Source organism: Ceratotherium simum, chromosome 23 (assembly GCF_057802395.1).
Source record: "Ceratotherium simum simum isolate JZ-2026a chromosome 23, ASM5780239v1, whole genome shotgun sequence".
NCBI lineage: Eukaryota > Metazoa > Chordata > Mammalia > Perissodactyla > Rhinocerotidae > Ceratotherium > Ceratotherium simum.
In genome coordinates this window covers 39,092,666-39,119,545 of record NC_141922.1, presented here as the reverse complement: position 1 = coordinate 39,119,545, position 26,880 = coordinate 39,092,666, and the positions used below count along the sequence as shown (strand labels likewise).

The window sequence follows — 26,880 nt, the reverse complement described above, 5'->3', positions numbered from 1 at the left end:
ATTGATACAAAGTGGAACTCCAGCTTTTCGTTCCATAGTTAACTGGATCTCCTGAGGAAAATCTCTTAAGGCGTTGTCATAGCCATTGGATGCTGCAGAAATGCAAGTAAGCCTAAAGGGAAATAAAACATTAAATTAGATATGACTACCTAAAATAATATGTTGCAGTAACAAGCCATTTACAACACCCCAAAGGCTTTTGTTACTTTTAGAAAGAAATAGCATCTCTTTCCAATGCCTGAACAATAGGAAATGAATTCTTTGACAGTTAAAGCCAGAGGACAAACTTTAACTTTTAAACAGCCACTGAGGATTGAAGTGGAAGTACAGCTTGTAGACAGCTATACAAATCACTAACAAACGTTAATGAATATTGGGTGTGGGCATCAGGGTCTTGTCATTTTTGACACTATGTCCCAAGTAGCTTAAACCCAACACTCAAGGAAAGGTGGAGACCTCATTGGGTGTGTAACATCTGGGATTTTTATTTGTCATTTTGGCATACCCTGCAAGCGCAAAAGAAAGAGTAAAAGGGGATTATCTTGACAATGAAATGAGTTACTGAATCTTGTGATAATGAAAAGCAGAAGAATTCTAATGCCTTTCTATAGTCCCAGAGGTAGAGGTGCGTTTATAGTTTTGCAGAAGTAAAATGTCGGCAGGCAGAACAGATGGCCTAGAGTCCGTGAAACATGACACCCCTCATCCCAGAACTGAGTACCACTATTAATCCTGGTCGGATTCCCTCCTATTACTTTATAACAAGGTTCAAAGTTGCTACTGATGAACTGGCATGTCCTTCTTTTTGTACTCTTAAATTACCTGTAGATTACTGATTTTTTTCAACAGTGATATTTTTTCTGTGCGTAATGGTGGACTATTGAGGCATTCCAAAAAAGAATAGGAAGTTCTAAAAATTGAATGGGAAATAAGTAGAAAATGTAAAATTCTCCTAACTGTTTTTTCAAAATAATGTTCCACATTATTTCTCTAAAATCGTGGGAAATAAAAGCCATAAATGTAAGATACTCTCTTGGAGAGTAATTTTTCTGTCTTCTTCTTAGAAATCATATACAGTGAAGAAGAAATTGCAGCATACAAGTTTTATTCTTCTTGCTGTAATTGTTATCATAATCCATGATTAGATAGAAGTTGGGGCAATAATAAGCAATATTAATACGATCTTAGAAATGATCTTTTTTCACCCTCAAAAAGAGAGGTCAAAAATTAAGAGTGTTTGATGTTTAAAAAAAAACCCCAGTAGTAGAAATATGCTATTCAGGCCACATTTATATAGCCACTTATTCCTTTTATTTAACCACATTATGTTAATGCAGTCTTCTACATCTTTCATTTGAGATATTTAAATTTTTCTGAGATAAAGGGTGTATGCATTTTTTAAATGTCTGTTATGTGATTATTGTTCTTCGTGTACATTTTTTGTTTTAGTGCTGTGTGGTTACTATAGCTGTTTTGGATTCCTGTGGGAAGCCTTTAAAATACATAGGATAGTAACCCCGGGAATTTAGAAGATAACCACTGGGTTGAATTTCTGATGTGTTAATTTCTAGGCTACACAAAAAGTAAAAATCATCTAATAAGCAACCAACTTAGGATGTGAGAGCCCTCTCATGTGCCGGGGTGTAGTGAACATGGTGTACCTGCCCAGCCTTTCGTAGAGGGAGATGAGCTCATCTCAGAGAGATAACCATCTCTGACTTTTTCTTCTGATTCATCACTGACCTGAACTCCATTTGAACCTTGTTAGACAAAAAACAAGCAGAATTCCTGGCCCAAACTATAAAATATAATTAAGCCGTTTTGAAATGATGTGTAAAAGAACATTGCTGTACCCCCACTTACAACTACTACCACCACCACAACCAATAAAGTTAAATCAAGCACTGCCTGTAATGGATTAAAATAATAAATGTTCCTGGATTTCAGTGTTTGAAGTACTTGAAGAAAACAGGCTCCCAGCAGCCCGGGTAGCTGAATGCAGGAGAGACATTTATTAATGACGAGTTCAAGGATTTGGCCTGTTTAAGATCATTACTTTCTGTTTACCGTGTGTTACACGTCTCTTATATTTTTACACAACCCACATGTGTCCACATGCAATAATGAAAGCTTTTGTTTTTCCAACAAAAGAATTGTTAATTGTGTAAATATGGTTCTCTTGAGGAATGTGAAGTCTTCATAAGACTCTGCTCCCTTCTAATGAGAAATCCAGTATAGTTATTATACTCTTCCAAATATATCTGCCTTCAAATCTTGTCTTTAGATAAATTAGTCTATTTCTTCATATTGTTTTTAGTTACCAAATTCCGAACTTAATCTAAACTACTAGAAAACTGTTGGCCTCGGGTTATGTATTTTAGAATTGTGTATCATTGCACTGGACTTTGTGTGTCTTACGTACTATAGAAAAAAAATCAGTGCCTTTTATTTCTTCTCCTAATTTTAACAAAGGTATGGTAAAGAACCAATTATCTAGATTTAGATATATTTAGGGGAAAAATAGGACAACTGATAAATATTTCCCACATACACGTATTAAAACAGAGCGTTCCTGGGGCCAGCCCGGTAGCTTAGCGGTTAAGTGCGCACGCTCTGCTACTGGCAGCCCGGGTTTGGATCCCGGGCGCGCACCGATGCACCGCTTCTCTGGCCATGCTGAGGTGGCGTCCCACATACAGCAACTAGAAAGATGTGCAACTATGACATACAACTATCTACTGGGGCTTTGGGGAGAAAAAGGGGAAAAAAAAGGAGGAGGATTGGCAATAGATGTTAGCTCAGAGCCGGTCTTCCTCAGCAAAAAGAGGAGAATTGGCATGGATGTTAGCTCAGGGCTGATCTTCCTCACAAAAAAAAGAAAAAAAAAAAAACGTGTTCCTTGGACAGGGGGAAAAAAAACAGCGTGTTCCTTGGACAGGAGAAAAAAAGGCCTTTGAGACAACAAAAATGCTATCAGTTAACATGAAGATATCTCACTGTGCAAAATACTATTGGAGAAGAAAGTTTTCAGCCTAGTAATTAAATACTAGATATCTTTTTCTTAGTAGCTTCTCCTCTGCATTCTAATGATAGCATCTTATAGGTTAATATTAGGTAAAGTGGACAAGAATTGTTGTAGCCCCCAGCACTGGGACTGTGGAAAAAGAAAAGATTAGAAGTAAATCTCTGTCCCCCACTGTACTTAATTTGTGACAGCGTTTAGTTTTGCCTGTGGTCACAGCAAATTGCCCTCTCATCCATATCAGCCAGTAGGCTATTTGCTAGGAAAGTTTCTGGCAAAGAAACCCTGTCAGTGATGAGTGACTGAAGACACGTCTTAGATGTTCTTTTGCTCTCTGGCTGGGCCCCTGAACCTGTAGGCTATGTTGGCATAACATACTGAGGCCATGCAAGACAGCTAGGGACAGGAAAAAGCATTTATTTACAACCCTGTTACCAGTTGGAAAGATGAAATTACTAAGAGCTAACTAATAGCAGTAGTTTTTATAAAGCATATTCATGCTGGAAGGAAGCAAACAGAATCTGAATCCCAGCCCTGCTACTTACTGGCAGTTGATTGTGGTAAAAGTTACAACATAGCTCATTTCCAAAATGAAGGCAAAAATACTTAATTCACAGGGCTGTTGAGAGGATTAGGTGAGATAATGTATGCAGTGTACCTTACACATTCCTTGGCACAAATTTATTAAATTCCTCAATAAATATTGGTCTTTTTGTATCTTCTTCCCTGTTCCTCTCCCAACTCAGTCACACCACATGAGTGCTGAGGTATAGATCATTAAATTTTAGAGCTGAAAATTGTCTTAAAGATCATCCTTTTCTTTATCAAGAACACTTTTTATCCTTTTGTCTCACGGACCTCATGATCCAAACACACTGCATTTAGGATTAGATAGCTAACCATGACTTAACAACTTAATATGACTGTAACCAAAAATAAAAACTTTAGTACACATCCAGAGCCCTGTCTCAGACAAATTCATGATGTCTTTGAAATACTGAAAATACGTCATGGAATATCATTACTGTGTGGAACTCCCTGAGTGTCAAAGAACCCTGGATTGAGGCCCACTGAGCTAGTCCTAACTCCCCGATAGAGTTAAGGGGTGGAGAGATTAAGTGATTTGCCCAGGGATATTCTGAGGTGGAGTGGAGACTATAACACATATCTCCTGGCTACTGGCCTTTCTGTTATACCAGTCTTAAAAACCTGGATTATGTAGATCAAGACCAGTTTCCAAGCTACTGCAGTAAATTACTTAGCAGTCATTTTGCTTTCATCATTGTTTAAGTTGATACCAATTCTTCTATCCATGTGACTGACTTAAGAAAACTTGATTTACCAGCAGTTTCCTTATGTAATAAATTAGGCAACTACTGTATTCATCTAAGAAACTTTGGAAGTATGTATTTACTGTTGTTCTTTCCTCTGTAAGAAGGTTGTCATACACTTTCCAATATGCACAGTCAGATCTGCCAGTCTACTTTTTTATTTAAACATGTCCACAACAGCCAATCAAGTTTTATTTTTCTAATAAACTGACACAACTGTAATAACAGTGAACATGGTGGCAGATTGGAGGGGAAGAAAGAGGCAAAGCATATCCTCAGTCACCCTTTGGTATTTTTAGTTTAGTTTTTCTAGGATCTGAGAGTTTTAAAACATTTCTCAAAAAATATCTTTCCCAGACAAGGGCCAAGTATGAGTATAAATAGCCAACTCAGTAGACATTTTCATCTTTCATGAGTTATTCTCTCTTTCTTTATGTGAAAGAAAAAAAAATCCTGCTACTTCATTTTCTTATGTCCAAAAGAAGAGGTTTGGATTAGACTCAGGGTCTCAGCTTTTACTCTCTAGTGAGAACTGGATAAGAGTCCCTAGAGACTGGAAATCCCACCTATAAATCATTAGGTGCTTTGGAGAAGGGACACATGTTAGCAGGTGGATCACCCAATTGAGCTCTCATTTTGACAGCTAGACTTTTCGTAAATTTGTTGGGGAGCACTGGCATCCCTTTCAGCTTAAACATCAATATCCATGTGGTTCTCTGACAGTTTTGTTCCATGTATTAATCTTGTCCTATATTTTAGTTTACTTATATTAATAGGTACAAATATATAGGCTTATTACAAAATAGAATGTAATTAAATAGGATCTGGTCAACTTACATGTTCTGATCAAGGGGAGAAAGACAAGTTTTTTTCATGGTAAAATACCCAAGTGCCATTTTTATGTGCTTCAACATAATTAGTTGAAGGAATTAGAAATGAAAAGATTTCTGATCATCGCTTTATGGACCATACATGCAAAAATCTTTTTCTTGTCGTCTAGTCACTTATGGTCATCTCTTTATGGATCATACTTATAAAAATTTTTCTTCCTCACTTTTTGAGGCATCCTGATGCTTCACTGTTATGCAAATTGACTTGTGAATGTATCTAACACATGCTTGCTGGTTTTCTAGTAGCCTTAGATTATTTCCAGCTGGATAAAAAAATACCTGGATATGCGTTGCTAGTGTGTGTCATCATTGACTGCTCTTTCTAATGACATACAGAAGCATGATTTAGATTGTATTTTTGCACAGTCAGCATATAGAGAGTAGGAGCTTTACTAAGGGTCTAGTAGAGACTGACGATGTAGGGCTGGCAGCATTTTGTAAACATTCACCAAAACAAGTGGTTTGCATTTATTAGTCTTCTGAAGGAGTATTTTAAAGGTCATGAAACTTTGTTCCCTGAACTAAATTTTTACACTCACTGAAAAGTATGTCAGTATGCAGACAAAGCAAGATTATTTCTGTTTATCACACTGCTTGTCTCTGAAATTGCATCTCAGTGTTGCTACACTTCATTTAGTTTAATTAAATATCTGCCGTTAGTTTGCTAGAGCTGAAATTAAAAATATAAACAAAGATTTTTGAGAGAGGCCAATGGAAAAATCCGACAGAAAAGCATGCTGTTGAATGGAAGGAGGTAGAGAGAAGAGGATATATACTCGGTCAGAATGACCTGATCACACAGTCACTAAATGCAATGTGGAGTTCTGGATTAGGGACTGGAACTGGAAAAGGACTTGAGGGGAGAAACTGGTGAAATTCAAATAAAGTCTGTAAATTAGTAGTATTGTATCAATGTTAATTTACTGGCTTTTGGGAAAAATACTGTAGTTTATGTAAGTTGTTAATGTTAAGGGAAACTGGGTGAAGGATATCAGCTTTGTTGAAAGGCTAAAATTATTTCAAAATTAAAATTTTTTAAAGTAACCTTATCAGTGATTGAGTAAATAACTTTAGTATTACGTATTCGTGCTTTTAAAGTTTAAGTGAACATTTAAATCTTACACTTTCACAGCATATTTCTTGAACTTTTTTCTTTCTTTTCTTCTCTCCTTATTTTTGGAAATTTAGGGGGAAAAAAGTACAGAAAATGTAAAGGATAACACATCAAACACCTATATACTCACCAGCTAGAACAAATGTAAACATTTTGTCATATTTGCAATATGTATGCATACACACACAGATAAAACGTCACAAAGTTATTCAGCATTTTCCAATGTTTCAGTGCTAAAAAGATAGCTATTTATAATTTTCACTTGTAGTCCTTTTGTCCAACAGTGCATTAGTCCACTTAACTCACTTTCTATTGCCATTTGTACTGGATTCTGAATGTGTAAGTATCCAGCTTACGTGAACGCTGAGTATTTTCTGTTGCCCTGAGTTTGTGTGTGTGGTGATATATAAAGTAAGATTCACTTTATCCCAAGGAAGATATTTAGTATGTTTCCCGATGAAAAAAACAGAAAGGAGGGGATGATGTCCCATAGGCCAGCTTCTTACAGAGTGGAAGAAAGGAGAAAGGAGAATTAACAACCCTGTCACGAGTCCCAGGGATTATTTTCATATTTTGTGGTAAAAGTGTTAAGTTTGGTTTATCACTTATAAATGACCCTTTGTAAAATTCATCACTACTCTTTCTTAAGTGATCACCATAATCTCTTATTACTGGTCATTTACGCCAAGATTAAAACCACTTGAACTAACATGTTTTTCTATTTTGTTGTAGCTTTTTTAAAATGTAGAAGGAAATGGAGACTCTGTTTCAAACTTAAAAGCTGGTACTTGTGGGGGAACATTTCTTTGGTGCCACAGATATCTGGATCCCTCATTGAGGAGCAAAGCCACTGGTGTGTGTAGCAAGTTTGGTGGGCAGATAGGCACTTGGGGATGAGTTCAGTTAGTTGTGTAAATCTCAAAAGTGAACCGTGCTTAATTTCCTTATGGCACAAAAGAAAAGAAAGGGGACAAATGTGCCCCAGGTAAGGCACATTTATCTCTGTAGGTCGTGTTTTCTTGATGCAGTGCCTGTTCCTGTCTCCTCACTGCCAACTGGTAGCATCTTAATTTCTCAGTGCCACCTATGTGTTTGAATTAGCCCATGATCAATGCTGGTAGATCTGAGTTATAGGCAAGTACAAACTGTAAAAGGATTAGAAAAAATAAGACTAGAGTAAGGGGTAGGCTATTGGGGAAAAGAAAGAAAAAAATGAAAGGTGACTTACTCATAGGTACTCAAATAAATACTTGATTAGAGCGAAAGAATTGACAGCGCATAAAGTGAATAAAAAGAATGAAAAAGAATAGGGTTTATATGGTAACAGGGAAGTGTTCATGTTTTTCAACAGTTCACTTGCTTAGCAGAGTTAATATTATAAATGTTGTTGGTTGTCTTCTTTTTCCTCTATTACTTACTGAGATCTTAGAACTTGAGGCTAACAGATTGCCAAGGAAAAATCTCATATGAAAGAAAATTACATATTACTCACTTTAACTTTTTGTACCCAGTATATGGTAGATAACCATTAAATGTTGGTTAAATAATGAATACATGCATGCATAAATATCAAGTTGGAGGTGATCCAGAATATCCAAATTCCTTATAGACAAAAGTATGGAGTAGCACTTGGTTAAGAAATTAGGTGTGGTTATGGATACTGTCATTAAAAATTATCCTTGAAGCCATGAAAGTAGAGAAGTGCACTGAGATAAGAGATTGGGAGCAGGGGACAGGTAGAGATTGGGGGCAGGGGGCAGATAGAAGACTGAGGATTACCCTTGGAAATCCCATTAGTTAGAGAATGTATATCAATTGGGGTGCTTTGGGTCATAAATGGCAGAAAATCCAACCTAAACTGGTTTAACTCATGTAGGTGAAAAGCTTGGGACCAGTGCTGTCCTTAGCCATGGCAGAATCTGTGAGATCTTCCTTCTGTGTTACTCAGCTTTAGCCTCAGTCTCCACGTGGTGGCTGCCAGCAGCTCCAGCACCTTCGTTTTCTTAACTTCAAAACCAGGGAGCAAGAGGAAAGGTCCTCTTATTGTACCTCATTGGTTTTCATTGGATCTCATGCCCATTCCTGAACCAAATCAAACTCCAGAGAGTATCCAACATGAAAATCTAGAAAGTATGGCAGGTTCCCAGCCTTACTAGTCTACTTCCTGGAAAACTGGTCATTAGATTCTGCTATTGCTGGAACATAGCCATGCTGGGTCAGCGCCTGCCACAATTGCAAGGTCATGTCTCAAGCACATTGTGCCTCCTGCCCTCCCCAGTGCTCACCTGGGTCTGGCCCACTTTCTTTCCCCTTCTTGTTTCAGGCTGCCAAATGTTTGCCTGATCTTTGGCTTCCTAATTCTAGGCCATTTTCAAGAGGTTTCAGTCGCCATCTTTATCTTACTCTCCTGAGAATTCTAGGTATCCCATTCTCTACCCAAACAAAAAAGAATAGGATTTGTATGACAGTAGGGAAATGTTCATGTGTTTAACAGTGTATACAGTGGCACAAAAGCTATCAACATTTCTATATATTGTCTAATTATTTTGTAATAATTCAAGTCTAGAATTTTTTCTTACATCCTTCCTCACCCCAGTCAATAAATACTTAAATTGTGTAACTTATGGGAATTAAGAAGAGCTTTCTGTCAACCCTAGTTAAGTTCTTTGAGAAGAGATAGGCACCTTCTGAGGATTATTCATAAAGTATAATGATGCAAATTTTGTCCTTCCAGTACTAGTCATTTTTAGGCAAAACTTCATAAACTAATTTAGACAGTACAATATCAGTATTTTGAAGTAGTTCCTGCATAGTAGAAATATCTAGTAAGATCCAAATTTTATATGTATTGTTACTTCTACAAAGAAGATTTTATCATGTGCTTACAAATATCTTCGTATAAATGAAAGTTACTATACAGTGAGAAAAGTAATCTCATTCATCTATATGCTCCAAACAAAATGTTGTCAAGCCCATTCTTAACAAGACTTCCAGGGACTCAGCTGTTTCCGTTGATAGTCTTTTCTTTGATAGATAATTACCTTTGCTTCTGCCAAGTTGTCCTTTATGTCTGTCTTAGTTCTTTTGCTTTAATTTTCACCACTCGCTTCAAATGGATGATTAGAAACCAACACATCAGAAGAGGTAGGTGGCAGCATAGGAAGAGATTACAAATAAGGAAAGGGAGAAGGCTAGGAACCACCCTGTGGTGTTGGATTAAAACCAGAAGTATCAGTATGAATTCATGATTTTTAATGTATTTACATTAAATGTATATGGAAATGGATGGATAGATACAGAAATATAGATGTGTGTGTATACATGAGTAGTATACATACATGTATGTTTTAGCCCTCTCTGCTGAGAGGGCCTAGAAGCAGTGACACCCTAGTAGCAATGAGCATACCTAACACCCAGATGTTGGTTTCTAGATACCATTCTTCAACAAAAGAATCAAGGCTCTTTGGAGACATGGCTGATGCCAGAGATGCGATGGGAAAAATACAAGATAAACATGAAACATCTTGTGGCCATAAAGTAAAGATGTTCTCAAAAAATGATGGGGATATATCAAAAGGACACAGGAACCAATTTGAAGGGGTTCTCGGTGGCCAAAGCTGGTTCAATTTAAGCAACAATGTAAAAAATGATAATATTGGATTAAAATAAAATAAAATAAAATAAATATCTGTGAGTCCATACTGATATAAATAAAAATTGAACTAATAAAGGGGGTAGAAGAGACAGCTCTTTTTACCATAGAATACTAATTAATAAATGTAGACTAATATGAGAAATGGGAAATCAGCATTATCACACACCACAGTAATAATCTTTGCAGGCAAGACCATTGATGGATGCTAACGTTAGTGGGTAAAAGTTTGATGTAAAATAGAATACTTGCATAATCTCCAGATATCTCCCCGCAAGATATTTATAAATGGAAAAATAACTTTAGGGTGGCGAAACCTGGCAGACATCACTTTAAGCCATGTCATCAGAGTTGATATTACCAGTAATAAAACATTTATATCACTTATCCCGATATGATGCACTAAGAAGGGCATCACTTCTCTGGTATTCTTCCCAAAAATGCATAACCTCATTCTGGTGAGATAACATCAGATAACTCCAAATTTAGAGACATTCTGCAAAATAATTGGCCTGGACTATTCAAGATTATCAAGGTCATGAAAGACAAAGAAAGCTGGAGAATCTGTCACAGATTAAAGGACACTAAGGAGACTTGATAACTAAATTCAGTGGGGATCCTAGGCTGGATCCTAGACCAGAAAAAGGACAGTAGTGGAGAAAATGGCAAATAAGATCTGTAGATTACTTAACAGTATTATATAAATGTGAATTTCTTGATTTCCATATTTGTACTATGGTTACATAGCTGGGTGAAGGGTATATGGGAACTCTGTATACTTTTGCAACTTTTAGGTAGGACTAATGTTATTTCGAAATAAAAAGATTTTTCTTTGATTTTTTTGGAGGAAGGGGTGTTGGGATGGCTTCTAAGGTCTCTTCTATCCAGCCTTGTTCTGTGATATAGTGATGCAAAATGAAGAATGGCAAAGATTTAAGCACTTTTCTTAACTATTTTCTATCCTATACTGTCAATTAATAAATATATTTAGACAGCTGAAAATAGAGTCAGATTCTAAATTGTCAGTTCAATTCAGTGAGATGTGTCCTGAATGGCTACTGTTGTGCTCAGTACTATACTGAAGAAGATGGTCCTTGCCTCCAGAATGATCACAGTCTCCTGGAGCTTGAAAATGATGTAGTCTTTCCTTTCAATCACTTAGATTACTAAGGTCTCTCTTCTTTGATATTTTAAAATAATGGAGTTGGATAGAATGGTATAGAAATTGATGAATCTTGGAAACCTATCCAAGAGAGTAAGAGCCCCTAAAGAGGGCCTCCAGACTTTTCACTCTGGGTGCCTAAGAAGATAATGATAAGCATTAAATAAGATAAGCAACCTAGGAGGCCTTTGGTATTAAACCCTTTGTTTATGAGGGACCAATAGGATATTCACATTAAGGTTACCACCAGATAATTGGGTATTTTATTATAGGGTAGTATGAAGATGCATATACTTAAGAATAAAGGGTAGTGTAATCCTGATATTCCTTTAATGCCAATTTGCTGAATGATTGTACTGAGTTAAGGCTATACTCATAATCCTGTGATGACCAATTTCTGAATAATGTATTGGTATGTTTCATTTAGCAGATATTTACTGATGAAAAGTAAATATTTCAGAAAATGTAATGCAGTTAGGTTATGACAAGTTCCAAACTCCATTAATAAACATGATTTTTTTATTCTTGGGCATTTTGGGGCCTGTTTCTATTTTTTGGTTTTTGTGGGGTTTTTTTTAGTCTAAGTGAAGTGTAGCTTTGAAGCAAGAAAATTGTGTAAGTGAAATGGAAGTCTTAGTGCCACAATATATTTGATGAAAAAATGTAAGAAATTGATTTCCACCATCATAATTTCTAACAAAAGTCTTAGCCCAAACCCTTTTGGGCATATGATGTCTTCTGTGGAAGATTAGAAGTTGTGCATCTTACTTTTGAAGTAGGAACATACAACATGTATGAAGTTTTCAAGTCTCCACAGAATTGAGAAGTCAATGTGGGTACTATACTTTGAAACATGTATACTGTGGGCCTAAGGTGTTTTTTAATATTTCATCTCTTTTAAGGATCAAATATCATTAGAAAAATAAGCCATGGGCATTACAAACGTGGTCTGGTGAAATTCAATATTCACAATGACAATTCAGAATATGAGTTCCTTGGGGGAAAGTTAACCCACCACTCTAACTTTGCATCCAAATATCTTAAAGTGCGCCATTGGTTTTATGAAAAGGTTTTGATCTGCACTTCTAGTTTAAGTTCAAAAGAAAACCTACATTTTAAAGTGTATTCCTTTTCTGGGTATATTTACTTTGAACTATAGCATATAGTTTTTCTCATAAATCTAAGCTGCCACTATCTGTTTTTAAGACTTTGTAAACTTCAAGTGGTTATGATGTGTGAAGTTTGGATTAAACTAAAACTTTTAGAAAACACATGTTATATATTTTGATTGTTTTGAATTTTAACATGAGCCAGTCAAAAACTTGAGTGTCTAGCAAAGTAATATACTATACTCTGTTACTGGAAGAAATCACAGAAAATTGCCCTTTCCCATCATGTTAACAATAGGCAAATGAAGCAGCTGTTCTTATTCTTAATGTAGTTGTTTGAAAAACTTGCACAATTTAATGAAAATGTCTCTACTCATAAAACTTAAAATGCTCACACATGGAAAAAGTCATAATGTTTTGGCAAATATTGCTTTGTTAGGAATGTGAGTGAGGTATACCTGCTTCATAACTAGAATTCTATATAAATGGCATAAAACTGTGGGGAAAAGCCAACTGAAAAAGACTGACAAGAGATGAATTAATGCTTCTAAAAAATATAGATAGTTCTTGCCTAAACATACTTTTTTGACAAGGAGAATTATATACCCCTCTCCATTTCTTTTTTTCTTTTTTTCAGGCATAATTCTTGGGTCATCATTTCTACTCAGTGTAAATGATTTTCTCCTTAAAACAAGTCTCAAAGAAAGAAGTCGAATTCTGCTAGGACCGTGTTGTGCTACTGCCAATCTGGAAGCTAAATGGTGTAAACACAGTGGCAGTCCAGGCCCAGAACAGTCCATACCAAAAATATCCATTGATTTAAGAGGAGGTCTGCTACAGGTCTGTCGGGATTGGCTACATTTTTCCCATAAGTTTTTAACTAGCGTTTGTTCATTTTTTGAACTGTTTCACTAAATTTTAAATCATAGTGTAGTGAGAAAGGATATTGTCCAATTTCTGTCTTATTAAACTTTTTTAAAAGCTTTATTGAGATATAATTCACTTAAAGTGTATGATTCAATGGTTTTGTAGTATTTTTAGAGTTGTGTGATCATCACTACAATCCATTTTAGAACACTTTCACACACACACACACACACCCAAAACCCTGTACCCATTAGCATTCGCTCCCCATTACCCTTTAATCCCCTCTCCAATCTATTTTCTGTCTCTACCTAGTTGACTGTTCTGGATATTTCATGCAAATGGAATCACACAATAAGTGGTCTTTTGTGACTGGCTTCTTTCACTTAGCATAGTGTTTTCAAGGTTCGTCCATGTTTTAGCAGGTGCCAGTACTTCATTCCTTTTTATGGCCAAATATTCCATTGTATGCATATAACACAGTTTTATTTATCCATTCATCAATTGATGGACATATTTGTTCTTTCCACTTTGGGCTATTATGAATAATACTGCCATGAACATTTGTGTACAAGTTTTTTTATGTGGACATATGTTTTCGTTTCTCTTGGATATACTACTAGAAGTAGAGTTGCTGGGTCATTAAAATTTTTTCTAATGTGTAGACTTTTCTAATTACAAAGTAGTCAATCTGTCTCAAGCACAGTGTCATCAGCAATATGGAAGAACAATTTCCTAATGGCAGGTTGCTTAGATATTATGATGTCTGAAGACTAACACTTGACATATAATCACATTGCAACCTTTTATGCATTTGATTTACAGCCAACTATGGAATGTGTGAGAGAATCCAACTTATTTCTTGATAATTTTCTACTTGTAGAGATGTAAATATATTCTTTATATGATTTGATATCCCCCAAATTTGACACAAATCCAAAAAGCTTGAGAAGTTCACAATTACAGAAAATGGAAATGACTAATTTGTTAATAATGGAGGCATATTATGTATGAATTTCTTGTTTTCATCTAAAAGTTGTGTTGCCTCAACTTTTTCACCAGTTTTCTTACTGACACAGAGCTAAATGTGGGGGGGCATCCTAATAATTTATTGCTTTGTATTGCTTTGGAGGTTTTCGGCATCTATCAGAAATCTTCATATATTTAACAATAAGCATGTGGTTTTGTGTTGTTTTATCAAGAATATTAATCATATTACCATTTTTCCAAGGCAGCAAAGTAACTCCACATTAAAAACAACGCTAAGAGCAAAAGCAAAGTATATTGTCTCTACATTATACAGTCACTGACTGTCTTTTGTTAATTAAAAGGCTGGAGCACAGTGCTCAACTCCCCAGCTTGACTTTTCACCTATCTCTATTTTTCAGGATCCAATAAAATAAGATTAACGAGAACAAAAGTAGACTTAGTACGATATCTCTTACCTTCATTTCTGAGATGCCTTAATTCCAGAGAGCAGGATCTAAGCTTAGGGTTTAACACTTACCCACAAGGTATAGGGTTATTTTTTTCTACCTCTATCTATTATTTTTTTCTTTTCTGTGTTATCTGTTTCTCTTAGAAATAAAGATTGTATTGCCTTTATCCAATATGTTTAGAGAAATTTAGCATTATTGAAATTTTGAGTCTTCTGACATTATTACCCACTAGTCGTACTTCTATTATAGACTAATATTCTTCACATGCAGAACTTTTTCTCTATTAGAGGAAACACCAAGGCCTTTGTTTTGAAACTCTGCTGTAGCTTCTGTACAGTTAATTCTCAGAATCTGTGGAATACTGTGTGTTGGCACATTCTCACTAGACACATAAGTTGGGAGCCTTCTAAATTCATGTTCATTAAGCATCTTCCCTCTCTTTTTTCCTGAAGAGTGAAAGTGCAAAGAAAGGAACTGTATAGTCAAGATGTGTTTATTTAATCCTTTGACAAAAATGTAGGAAGCTATTCCACAGGGTGATTATTATGTTTTTTTATTGATGTTTTAATAGTTTATAGCATTGTGAAATTTAGGGTTGCACATTTTTGTTTGTCCATCACTATATATGTCTCCCTTCACCCCTTGTGCCCACGCCCTACCCCCATTGCCACTGGTAACCACAACACAGTTTTCTCTGTCCATGTGTTGATTTATATTCCACATATAAGTGAGATCATACAGTGTTTGTCTTTCTCTTTCTGGCTTATTTCACTTAGCATAATACCCTCCAGGCCGATCCATGTTGTTGCAAATGGGACGATTTTGTCTTTTTTTGTGGCTGAGTAGTATTCCATTGTATATATATAGCACATCTTCATTATCCATTCATCAGTCAGGGGACGCTTGGGTTGCTTCCACTCCTTGGCTATAGTGAATAATGCTGCAGTGAACATAGGGGTGCATAAGCCTCTTTGGATCGTTGATTTCAGGTTCGTTGGATAGATTCCCAGTAGTAGGATAGCTGGATCATAGGGTATTTCTATTTTTAATTCTTTGAGGAATTTCCATACCATTTTCCATAGAGGCTGCACCAGTTTGCATTCCCACCAGCTGTGTATGAGGATTCCTGTTTCTCCACATCCTCTCCAACATCTGTTGTTTTTTGTCTTGGTGATTATAGCCATTCTCATGGGCGTGAGGTGATATCTTAGTGTTGTTTTGGTTTGCATTTCCCTGATGATTAGTGATGTTGAACATCTTTTCATGTGCCTATTGGCCATCTGTATATCTTCTTTGGAGACGTTTCTGTTCATTCCCTCTGCCCATTTTTTGATCGGGTTGTTCGTTTTTTTGTTGTTCAGTTGTGTGAGTTCTTTATATATTATGGAGATTAACCCCTTGTCAGATATATGTTTTGCAAATATTTTCTCCCAGCTGGTGGGTTGTCTGTTCATCTTGATTCTGGTTTCGTTTGTCTTATAGAAGCTCTTTAATCTGATGAAGTCCCACTTGCTTATTTTTTCTTTAGTTTCCCTAATCCGGGTAGGCATGTCATCCAAAAAGATTCTTTTATGACCAATGTCAAATAGTGTGTTGCCTATATTTTCTTCTTTGAGTTTTATAGTTTCAGGTCTCACCTTCAGGTCTTTGATCCATTTTGTGTTAATTTTTGTGAATGGTGATATTAGATGGTCCCCTTTCATTCTTTTGCATGTGGCTGTCCAGTTTTCCCAACACCATTTATTGAAGAGACTTTCCTTTCTCCATTGTATGTTCTTAGCTCCTTTGTCAAAAATTAGCTGTCCATATATGTGTGGTTTTATTTCTGGGCTTTCAATTCTGTTCCATTGATCTGTGTGTCTGTTTTTGTACCAGTACCATGCTGTTTTGATTACTATTGCTTCATAGTATGTTTTGAAGTCAGGGATTGTGATGCCTCCAGCTTTGTTCTTTTTTCTTAGTATTGCTTTAGCTATTCCGGGTCTTTTGTTGCCCCATACGAATTTTAGTATTCATTTTTTTCTATTTCCGTGAAGAATGTCATTGGGATTCTGATTGGGATTGCATTGAATCTGTAGATTGCTTTAGGTAATATAGACATTTTAACTATGTTTATTCTTCCAATCCATGTGCATGGGATATCTTTCCATTTCTTTATGTCATCATCAATTTCTTTCAGTAATGTCTTGAAGTTTTCATTGTATAGGTCTTTCACCTCCTTGGTAAGATTTATTCCTAGATATTTTATTCTTTTTGATGCAATTGTAAATGGTATTATCTTTTTGAGCTCTCTTTCTGTTAGTTCGTTATTAGCATACAGAAATGCAACTGAGTTTTGTAGATTGATTTTATACCCTGTGTCTTTGCTGTAGTAGTTGATTATTTCTAATAGTTTTCCAACGGATTCTTTAGGGTTTTCTATATATAAAATCATGTCATCTGCAAATAGTGAGAGTTTCACTTCTTCGTTGCCTTGATTATTATTATTTTATTAACATTTTGGCCTGGAGGATCTTCATTGCCTTCTCTCAGACTGTAATAGGTGTTCTTTTCCCTCTTAGCTAAGTTATTCATTAATATTACTTCACATCAACATAATTTCATCATTAATTCGGCATTTAAAATGGAATGTTTGGGGGCCAGCCCAGTGGCGTAGCCGTTAAGTTCACGTGCTCTGCTTCAGCGGCCTGGGGTTCGCAGGTTCAGATCCCAGGCACAGACTGACACACCGCTTGTCAAGCCATGCTGCAGCAGCGTCCCATATAACGTAGAGGAAGATGGGCATGGATGTTAGCACAGGGCCAATCTTCTTCAACAAAAAAAGAGGAGGATTGGCATCAGATGTTAGCTCAGGCTAATCTTCCTCACACACACACAAAATGGATTGTTATTCACACAGTCTATGATGTAATTGATTTTTTTGTTTTTGTGTATTTACTCAAGTAATAGAATTTTATCCCATAGGCCAATTACTTCTTAGAAATTATAATTTAGTTATTGTCAGTAAACTGAACATAATTACAGTCTTGCATTAATTCAAATGAGTGTACCTAATTATCCTCATGAAATGTTTATATTTTAAAGCCACTAAAATTTTTCATATGATTTTAAAGGTTTTCTGGGGTCAAGAACATTTGAATTGTTTAGTTCTTCTACATGAATTACTCATTGGATACCTTAACGAGGAGGGAAACTTTGAAGAGCAAGTTTCTGAGGCAGTGCCACAAATGCCATCTCCTATGGAAAAGAATCTGATGTTTAAAAGTGAACAAAGCTCAGATGACCTGCGGACAGGTCTATTTCAGTATATACAAGATGCTGGTAAGTAGCAACAGCTTCAGTATGAATGTGTGTACGTGTGTTTGTTTGTTTTAACTGCACAGTCGCTAAATGATAGCACATCAAGATCACTTGAAAAATACATTAATACCTGCAGTACAAAAATAGTTCATTATTGGAGGGTGCAAGATGCCCACATAGGAAGACCCCAAACTCACCTCCTTTCGCGAACACAGCAAGTCTATACCTACATATAGAGCACATCCTCCTGAAGAAGAACTGAGGGTTGATTAAACTGGTTCTGCACATAGAGAGCCACATAGAAATGGAGAAATGGAAGAGAGATGGAAACACGGTATTGAGGGGACCCCCATCCCCAATGCTGATGACCTGCTGCAGGGAGGGATAACATTGAGGGGCTGTGCCCAAGCTTGCCTGCCCTGAGGCACAGTGAAAAACCTGTGATTTAAAGGGCACCTAGACTCTACAGAAAGGAAATCAATTTACTAACCCTAGAGCATTAGTTGAATGAGCAGGTAGCTGCTAGAACTCTCTCTGGAGTGAAGTGCTGGTGAGCGCCATTCTTTGCATCCCCCCACCACCTTGACAGCAAGGATGGGAGCATGGTTCAGATGCTGCCAGCCTGCTAAGGCTGCCCCAGCACACCCCCAGGCATATTCCCCAGCCGGTGCCCTACTCCAGCTCCATGCTCCCGCCAGGGCACCCCCAGCCACCGAGGGGCCTGGGAATCCCCAGCCAGTGCCCCACTCCAGTTGCACTGCTAGGGCATCCCCAGGCATCAAGCAGTCTGGGACTCCCTGGCTGGGACCCCACTCCAGCTACAGCTGTTCTTTGGGAGAAGAATGGAGGAACACAGAATTTCAACAAAGAATTAGAAAATATAAGAAAGAACCAATCAGAGCTGAAGAATACAATAACTGAAATAAAAAATATACTAAAAGGAATTAACAGCTGATTAGATGATGAAGAACGGATTGGCAATCTGGAAGACAAAATAGTGGAAATCACGCAGTCACAAGAGCAAAAAGAAAAAAGAATTTTAAAAAATGAGGACATTTTAAGGGACCTGTGGGACAACATCAAGCATACTAATGTTAGCATTATAAGTGTCCCAGAAGAAGAAGAGAGAGAGAAAGGGGCAGAAAACTTATTTGAAGAAATAATGGCTGAAAACGTCCCTAACCTGGGGAAGGAAACAGACATCCAGGTCCAGGAAGCACAGAGAGTCCCAAACAAGATAAACTTAAAGAGATCCACACCAAGATATATTATAATTAAAACGGCGAAAGTTAAAGATAAATAGAGAATCTTAAAGGCAGCAAGAGAAAAACAACAAGTCACATACAAAGGAACCACCATAAGACTATCAGCTGATTTTTCAGCAGAAACTTTGCAGGCCAGAAGGCAGTGGCATGATATATTTAAAGTGCTGAAAGGAAAAAACTTACAACCAAGAATACTCTACCTGTCAAGGTTATCATTCAGAATTTAAGGAGAGAAAGAGTTTCCCAGACAAGCAAAAACTAAAGGAGTTCATCACCACTAAACCAGCCTTAAAAGAAATGTTAAAGGGTCTTTCTTAAGTGGAAAAGAAAAGGCCATAACTAGAAATAAGAAAACATATGAAAGAAAAAAAATCTCCCTGGTAAGGCAAATATTTAGTAAAGGCAATAGATCAGCCCTTAAAAAGCTAGTATGGGGCCAGCCTGGTGGCGCAAGCGGTTGGGTGCACGTGCTCCGCTGCAGCAGCCTGGAATTCGCCAGTTCGGATCTCGGGCACGCACCGATGCACCGCTTGTCAAGCCATGCTATGGCAGCGTCCCATGTGGAGTGGAGAAAGATGGTCACAGATGTTGGCACTGGGCCAGTCTTCCTCAGTAAAAGAAGAGGAAGATTGGCAGATGTTAGCTCAGGGCTGATCTTCCTCACAAAAAAAAAAAAAGCTAGTATGAAGGTTAAAAGACAAAAGTAGTAAAATCAACTATAACTACAATAAGAAGTTAAGAGATACACAAAATAAAAATGTAAAATATGAATCAAAAACATAAAATGTGGGAGCAAGGAGTAAAAATGTAGTGCTTTTAGAATGCATTTGAAGTTAAGCGACTATCACTTTAAAATAGACTTCCATATTTATAGGTCAATATATATGTACCTCATGGTAACCACAAACCAAAAACTTACAATACACAAAAAATAAAGAAAGGAACACAAATATAACACTAAAGAAAACCACCAAACCCCAAGGGAAGAGATCAAGAAAAAAAGAAAGAACAGAGAACTACAAAAAAAACCCAGAAAACAACTGACAAAATGCCGATAAGCACATATCTATAAATAATTACTTTAAATGTAAATAGACTAAATGCTTCAAACAAAAGAAATAGGGTTGCTGAAGGGATTAAAAAACAAGACCATCTATATGCTGCCTATGAGAGACTCATTTCAAATCTAAAGGCACACAGAGACTGAAAGTGAAGGGACAGAAAAATGTATTCCATGAAAATGGAAACAAAAGCTGGGGGAGCAATACTCATATCAGGCATATAGACTTTAAAACAAAGACTGTAACAAAAGACAAAGAAGAGCATTACATAATGATAAAGTGGTCAATCCAAAAAAAGGACTTGGCATTCATAAATATTTATGCAGCTAACATAGGGGCACCCAAATGCATAAAGCAAATATTAACAGACATAAAGGGAGAAATTGACAGTAATACAATAATAGTAGGGAACGTTAATACCCCACTTACATCAATGGATAGATCATCCAGACAGAAAATCCACAGAGAAACAATGGCCTTAAACAAGACATTAGACTAGATAGATTTAATAGATATATACAGAACATTCCATTCAAAAACTGCAGAATACATATTCTTTTCAAGCACACATGGAACGTTCTCCAGGATAGATCACGTTAAGCCATGAAACAAGTCTCAATAAATTTAAGATTGAAATTGTAGTAAGCATCTTTTCTGACCACCACGGTGTAAAACTAGAATTCAGCTATAAGAAGAAACCTGGAAAAGTCACAAATATTTGGAGACTAAATGACATACTACCAAACAACTGTTGGGTCAACGAATAAATCAAAGGAGAAATCACAAAGATACCTGGTGACAAATGAAAATACAACATACCAAAATCTGTGGGATGCAGCTGAAGTGGTACTATAAGGGAAGTATATAGCAATACAGGCCTACCTTAAGAAATAAGAAAAATCTCAAATAAACAATCTAACATTACATGTAAAATTTAGAAAAAGAACAAATGAAGCCCAAAGTCAATAGAAGGAAGGAAATAATAAAAACCAGAGCAGAAATAAATTAAATAGAGACTAAAAAGACAATAGAAAAGATTAATGGGGGCCGGCCCGGTGGCGCAAGCGGTTAATTGTGTGCGCTCCGCTGCGGCGGCCCGAGATTCGCTGGTTCGGATCCCGGGTGCACACCGATGCACCTCTTGTTAAGCCATGCTGTGGTGGCATCCCATATAAAGTAGAGGAAGATGGGCACAGATGTTAGCCCAGGGCCAGTCTTCCTCAGCAAAAAACAGGAGGATTGGCATTGGATGTTAGCTCAGGGCTGGTCCTCCTCACAAAAAAAAAGAAAAGATCAATGAAACTAAGAGCTGGTTCTTTGAAATGATAAAATTGACAAACATTTAGCTAGATTCACTAAGAAAAAAAGAGACTCAAATAAATAAAATCAAAAACAAAAGAGGAGAAATTACAACAGATACCATAGAAATGCAAAGGATTATAAGAGACTACTATGAAAAGGTATACACCAACAAATTGGATAACCTAGAAAAAGATGGATAAATTCTTAAAATCATACAACTTTCTAAAACTAAATCAAAAAGAAATAGAGACTCTTAATAGACTGATCATTAGTAAGGAGATTGAAACAGTAATCAAAAACCTCCGAAAAAACAAAAGCCCAGGACCAGACAGCTTGTCTGACAAATTCTACCAAACATTCAAAGAAGATCTAATACCTATTCTTCTCAAACTCTTCCAAAAATTTAAAGAGTAGAGGGTGCTTTCTAACTCATTTTATGAGGCCAACATTATCTATTACCAAAACCAGACAAGGACAACACACAAAAAGAAAATTACAGTCCAATGTTACTGATAAAATACATGCAAAAATCCTCAACAAAATATTAGCAAACTGAATACAACAATTCATTAAAAGGATCATATACCATGATCAAGTGGGATTTATCCCAGTGATGCAAGGATGGTTCATCATCTGCAAATTAATCAATATGATATGCCACATTAACAAAATGGAGAATAAAAATCGTATGATTATCTCAATAGATGCAGAGAAAGCATTTGGCAAGATTCAGCAGCCATTTATGATCAAAACTCTGAATGTAATGGTTATAGAAATAAAGTACCTCAACATAGTAAAGGCCATTTATGACAAACCTACAGCTAACATCATACTCAATGGTGAAAAACTGAAAGCTATCCCTCTAAGAACAAGAAGAAAACAAGGATGCCCACTCTAAACACACTTATTCAACATAGTACTGGAAGTTTTGGCCAGATGGGTTAGGCAAGAAAAAGAATAAAAGGCATCCAGATTGGAAAAGAAGAAATAAAACTGTCACTATTTGCAGATGACATGATTTTATAGGTGGAAAACCCTCAAGAATCCACCAAAGAACTATCTATATGATGTTATAAACCAATGTTACCTCAATAAAAAAAAAAAAATACATTACCGTTCAGTCTCTTAAGGAAAAATTCTTGATTTGTTCTTGTCTCAAACCATATAAAAATGATCAGCTTCTTTATATTCTTTTCTTTTATCCTCATAAGTTTTTCTTATTGTAATAAAGAACATGTTCTCCTTCAAAAGCATACAATTAATTAATTTCATTTAACAGAACCTTTGAAAATGCCTGGTGTCTATGAAGTCTTGTTTTACAATGAAACTGAAGATAGCCCAGGGATGATGTTATGGAGATATCCAGAACCGAGAGTGCTCACCCTTGTAAGAATAACTCCTGTGCCCTTCAACACCACAGAAGATCCAGATATTAGCACAGCAGACCTTGGTGATATGCTACAGGTATGTAATGGCTATTCATTTTAAAATAAAAACATTGTGGGAAAGCACTGATTATATACTAGGAAAAATATTTGGAGCATACTTATTTTTCCCATCAATTGTGTTAGAGAGAAGTACACACATATGTATATATGCATAAACACATACGTATACTCACACACAGACAAGATAGAAATTTTAAAATATGTGAATAGTGTAATTCAGATTCATGGAACATGCCAATTTTGAGAGTTCTCAATTCTACTCTTAGTCTTGTTGTAGGTAGGTTACATGGTCTCTGACTGTAATGGGACAAACAGGTGTCATTCAGTTCACCACACGTTTTTTGAGTACCTACCATGTGTTCACACAGCATTTCTAGAAGTGCTCTGTGAAATAAAATATGTCCACATAAGGCCAGAATGTATGACTCAGTTTTCATTTTGTTTCCAGAGCTGAAAATGGTCTTGGGGCTTGAGGTAGGCTGACAGGAAAACCGTCTAACCAGTGATCATATTCCATATGACTTTGTGAAAGTTTATTTCTTGTCAGTCCCCTGAGTTTAATGTAAATGTCATTGGGGATATTACTATATTATCATTCTATGTATTAATATTCTATGGATATGAATTTCTCTTAAAATTTGTTTTTCCCTTAGTCTTCCATCTATTATTAGATCACACAACCATCCACTCAACCATCCTAGGAGTCATTCCTGATTGCTGTCTTTCTCTATCTCCCCACATCTAATTCATCCACAAATCCTGTCAGTTCTACCTCCAAAATATCTCCCTATTCCATCTGCTTCTCTCTGTTTCTTCTGGTACAACTTGAGTCCAAGCCATCATCTGTTCTGTACTACAGTAGCTTCCTAATTGGTCTCTGTAATTCCATTCCTGACTCCCTGTAATGCATCTTCCAAATAGCAGCTAAAGTGATCTTTTAAAAATGGAGATCAGGTCACATGACTCCCCTAACTTAAAATCTGATAGTGACTTCCTCTTAGAACAAAATTCAAATATCTTGCTGTGGCCTACAAGGACCTATAACCTGTGCCCTGCCTACCTCTGGGACTTGATCTCATGCCAGTCTCCCCATTTCTCACTATGCTCCAGCCACACCAGCTTCCTTTTTCTCCTTGAGCATACCACTTCAGGATCATTTCTCTTGCTCTGCTCCCCATCTTTTTGAGTCAGGTACCAGCTCACATGTCATATCCTGGCCAGCTCACTACCACTAATTTATTCTGTATTACATTACCTTGTTTTACTTTCTTCATAGCTCTTATCACTATTCAGAATTTTCCTGTGCATTTATTTACTTACTTTCTTATGGTCTTTCTCTCTCAACCATTAGAAAATAATCTTCTTGTATGTCTTGATCACTTATCTCTAGCCCCTGATACACAGAGATATTCACCAATTTTTTTTTAATGACTGCTCTATACTTAACAAGTATATGAGTCCAAGATACACATTAACATAGGTATTATTATATTCTTATTTAATTCTTTTTTAAATTTCTTATTATAATATATTTAATCAGATGTTCACCTTCTGAATTGATAACAATGAAATGTGTCATCATTTTGTCAAGTGAACTAGTGTGTACAGAACTGTCCAATGTGCCAAAATGTCAACTCGTTGATTCTTTTTTGATTCTTTGATTCTTTGATTTTTTGATCTTCTTTGATTCTTTTTTTTTCCCTGTGATGAGAACTTTTAAGATCTACTTTCTTAGCAAATCCACTTTGATTCTTAAATCCTCAAATTTGTTTCTCATCCTATCAAGGTCATATTCATGATTATCTTCTCTACCAGTATTCTTGGGTTATTTTTGCTAAGTAGGATTATCTTTGACTCCTACTGTCTTATTAGACTTGCCTAAATGCACAACATCTGTAGTCTTTTCTTTTTTTCTTTTTTTTTGAGGAAGATTGGCCCTGAGCTAACATCTGTTGCCAATCTTCCTCCATTTTTCCTTTTTTCTCCCCAAAGCCCCAGTAGATAGTTGTATGTCATAGTCGTACATCCTTCTAGTTGCTCTGTGTGGGACGCCACCTCAGCATGGCTTGATGAGCAGTGAGTAGGTCCACTCCCAGGATCCAAACCAGTGAACCCTGGGCTGCTGAAGCTGAATGTGCAACCTTAACCACTGCGCCACTGGGCCAGCCCCTGTAGTATTTTCAATCAAAATGAAAATACTCATATATCAATGTCTCAGCATCATGTAAGGGCTTCTTTCTGATTTTGGGTTCAGATTTATAGTTACATGTTAATACATTTATTAGCATAAGTCTGATAACTAAACTAGTAGTAGTATTATGTTAGTTGTATTAAATAGGGCATTTACGGTGGTAAGTACATTCACCAGTGATGTGTTCTTCATCTTCTCACTGGTGTTGGAAGGGCAGGAGAATATAGTGGTTAAGAGAATGAACTGTAGCCAGAATGCCTGGGTTCAAATTCTGGCTCTGCCATTTGCAAACTTTGTCACTTTAGACAAGTGACTTAATCCCTCAGCCTCAGGTTTTTTATTTTGCTTTTTTAATCAATAAAATGAGGCTATTAATAATGTGTTGATTACAGGAATTAATATTTGTAAGACACACAGAACAATGCCTGGCACATAGCAAGCACTATGTAAGTATGAGTACTACTACGACTCCTGTGATGACCATTGTCAAAACTCTTTTCATCAAGCAGAAGCACAGGCTAGACCAGAGAGAGCTGGGGTCTGATGACTCTACAGACCAGCTGGAGTAGTCCAGGAGATCTGGACAGTCCCGGTGGCCTAGACAGTGGACTTGGCACATAAGCAAAGCACTACATGAAGGAAACCCAGCAGATTTCAACAGCAAAGAGTTGGTATCAGAGAGGTCCTGCTATATTTCAAATCTTGTTGGAGAAATAGGAACTGAGATGTGGGCGGAGTTCAAAGCCTGGGATACTAGTCCAAGAAGCAAGATAGGGTTGCACCTACTATAAGTTGAAAGGGAGAGCTCGATCCTAGTGGTGAGAAGAAACACCTGGAATCGACAACTGGGATGAAGGAACAGAGCAGGACTGGCAGAAAGTTGCCATGCTGCTGAGCTCCTGGTTCAATCATTGAATTCCCCTGACTAGGAGCAGAATTTGTCCCAGGGGTTGAGGTGAGCCTCATCTGTGAAAATAACTCTCTAAGTTGTAATCTTAGAACCATGCAAACTATTTCGTTTCCTTGGAGCTTCTGTTGAGAATGGAAAATATGTTGCATGAATCACAGGTTTGATTCAATACGACAGCTCTTTTTGTGAGCACTTGCAGTGCTAGACCCTGGGCTTGCTCCTGGGGATTCAGATACAAGTAAGACACTCTCCACTCATAAGAAGCTCTCAGTCTAGCAGGGAAATTTTTGTGGTTGTTTTGGGGTAGAAGAGTCTCCCTAATTTCAGCTTTCAAGGAGAACCTCTCTGTTGTCAGAATCATTCTCCTGCTATATGTGATTATCTCTAGGTCTGTACCAGAGGCACAGCTAAAATATTGAACTGCCAATCCTGAATAGCAGGGAGCTTATGAAAAGAAGGCCCTTTATCAACATGGTATAGTGCAGATAACATGGACATTGAAGTCTCAGCTGCTGACTCCTGTTCCCCTCCCCATTTTTATTTTACTAACTCAGTGACTTGAGGCAAATAGATCTCTTTGAGCCTTAATTTCCTCAACTGAACACTGGAGTTAATGTTATTTACCTTTCAGAGTTGTTGCAAGAATTAAATGAAATATTATAGCTAAATCAGTTAAATGCCTTACACACGGTGTGCTCTTAATAAATGTTAACTTCCTTCTCTCCACTCCTCCTTCACAAGCTAATGCCTGGAGTGCTAAAAGAGCCTCCTAAATGGAATTCCAGTCTTCAATCTCTTCCTTCCAACCTATCCTACTAAG

General features: G+C 36.8%; 1 protein-coding gene across 8 annotated transcripts in view; it reads left to right on the top strand.

Moving 5' to 3' along the window:
- The window catches only part of VPS13B (vacuolar protein sorting 13 homolog B), a 741,189-nt gene that overhangs the window by 573,751 nt on the left and 140,558 nt on the right, over positions 1-26,880 (top strand). For all 8 annotated transcript variants that reach the window (XM_087447588.1, XM_087447586.1, XM_087447584.1 and 5 more), the window contains 3 exons: positions 12,918-13,120; positions 17,697-17,904; positions 22,791-22,975. In XM_087447588.1, the coding sequence (XP_087303714.1) occupies positions 12,918-13,120; positions 17,697-17,904; positions 22,791-22,975 (596 nt within the window). The remainder of the gene's footprint in view (positions 1-12,917; positions 13,121-17,696; positions 17,905-22,790; positions 22,976-26,880) is intronic.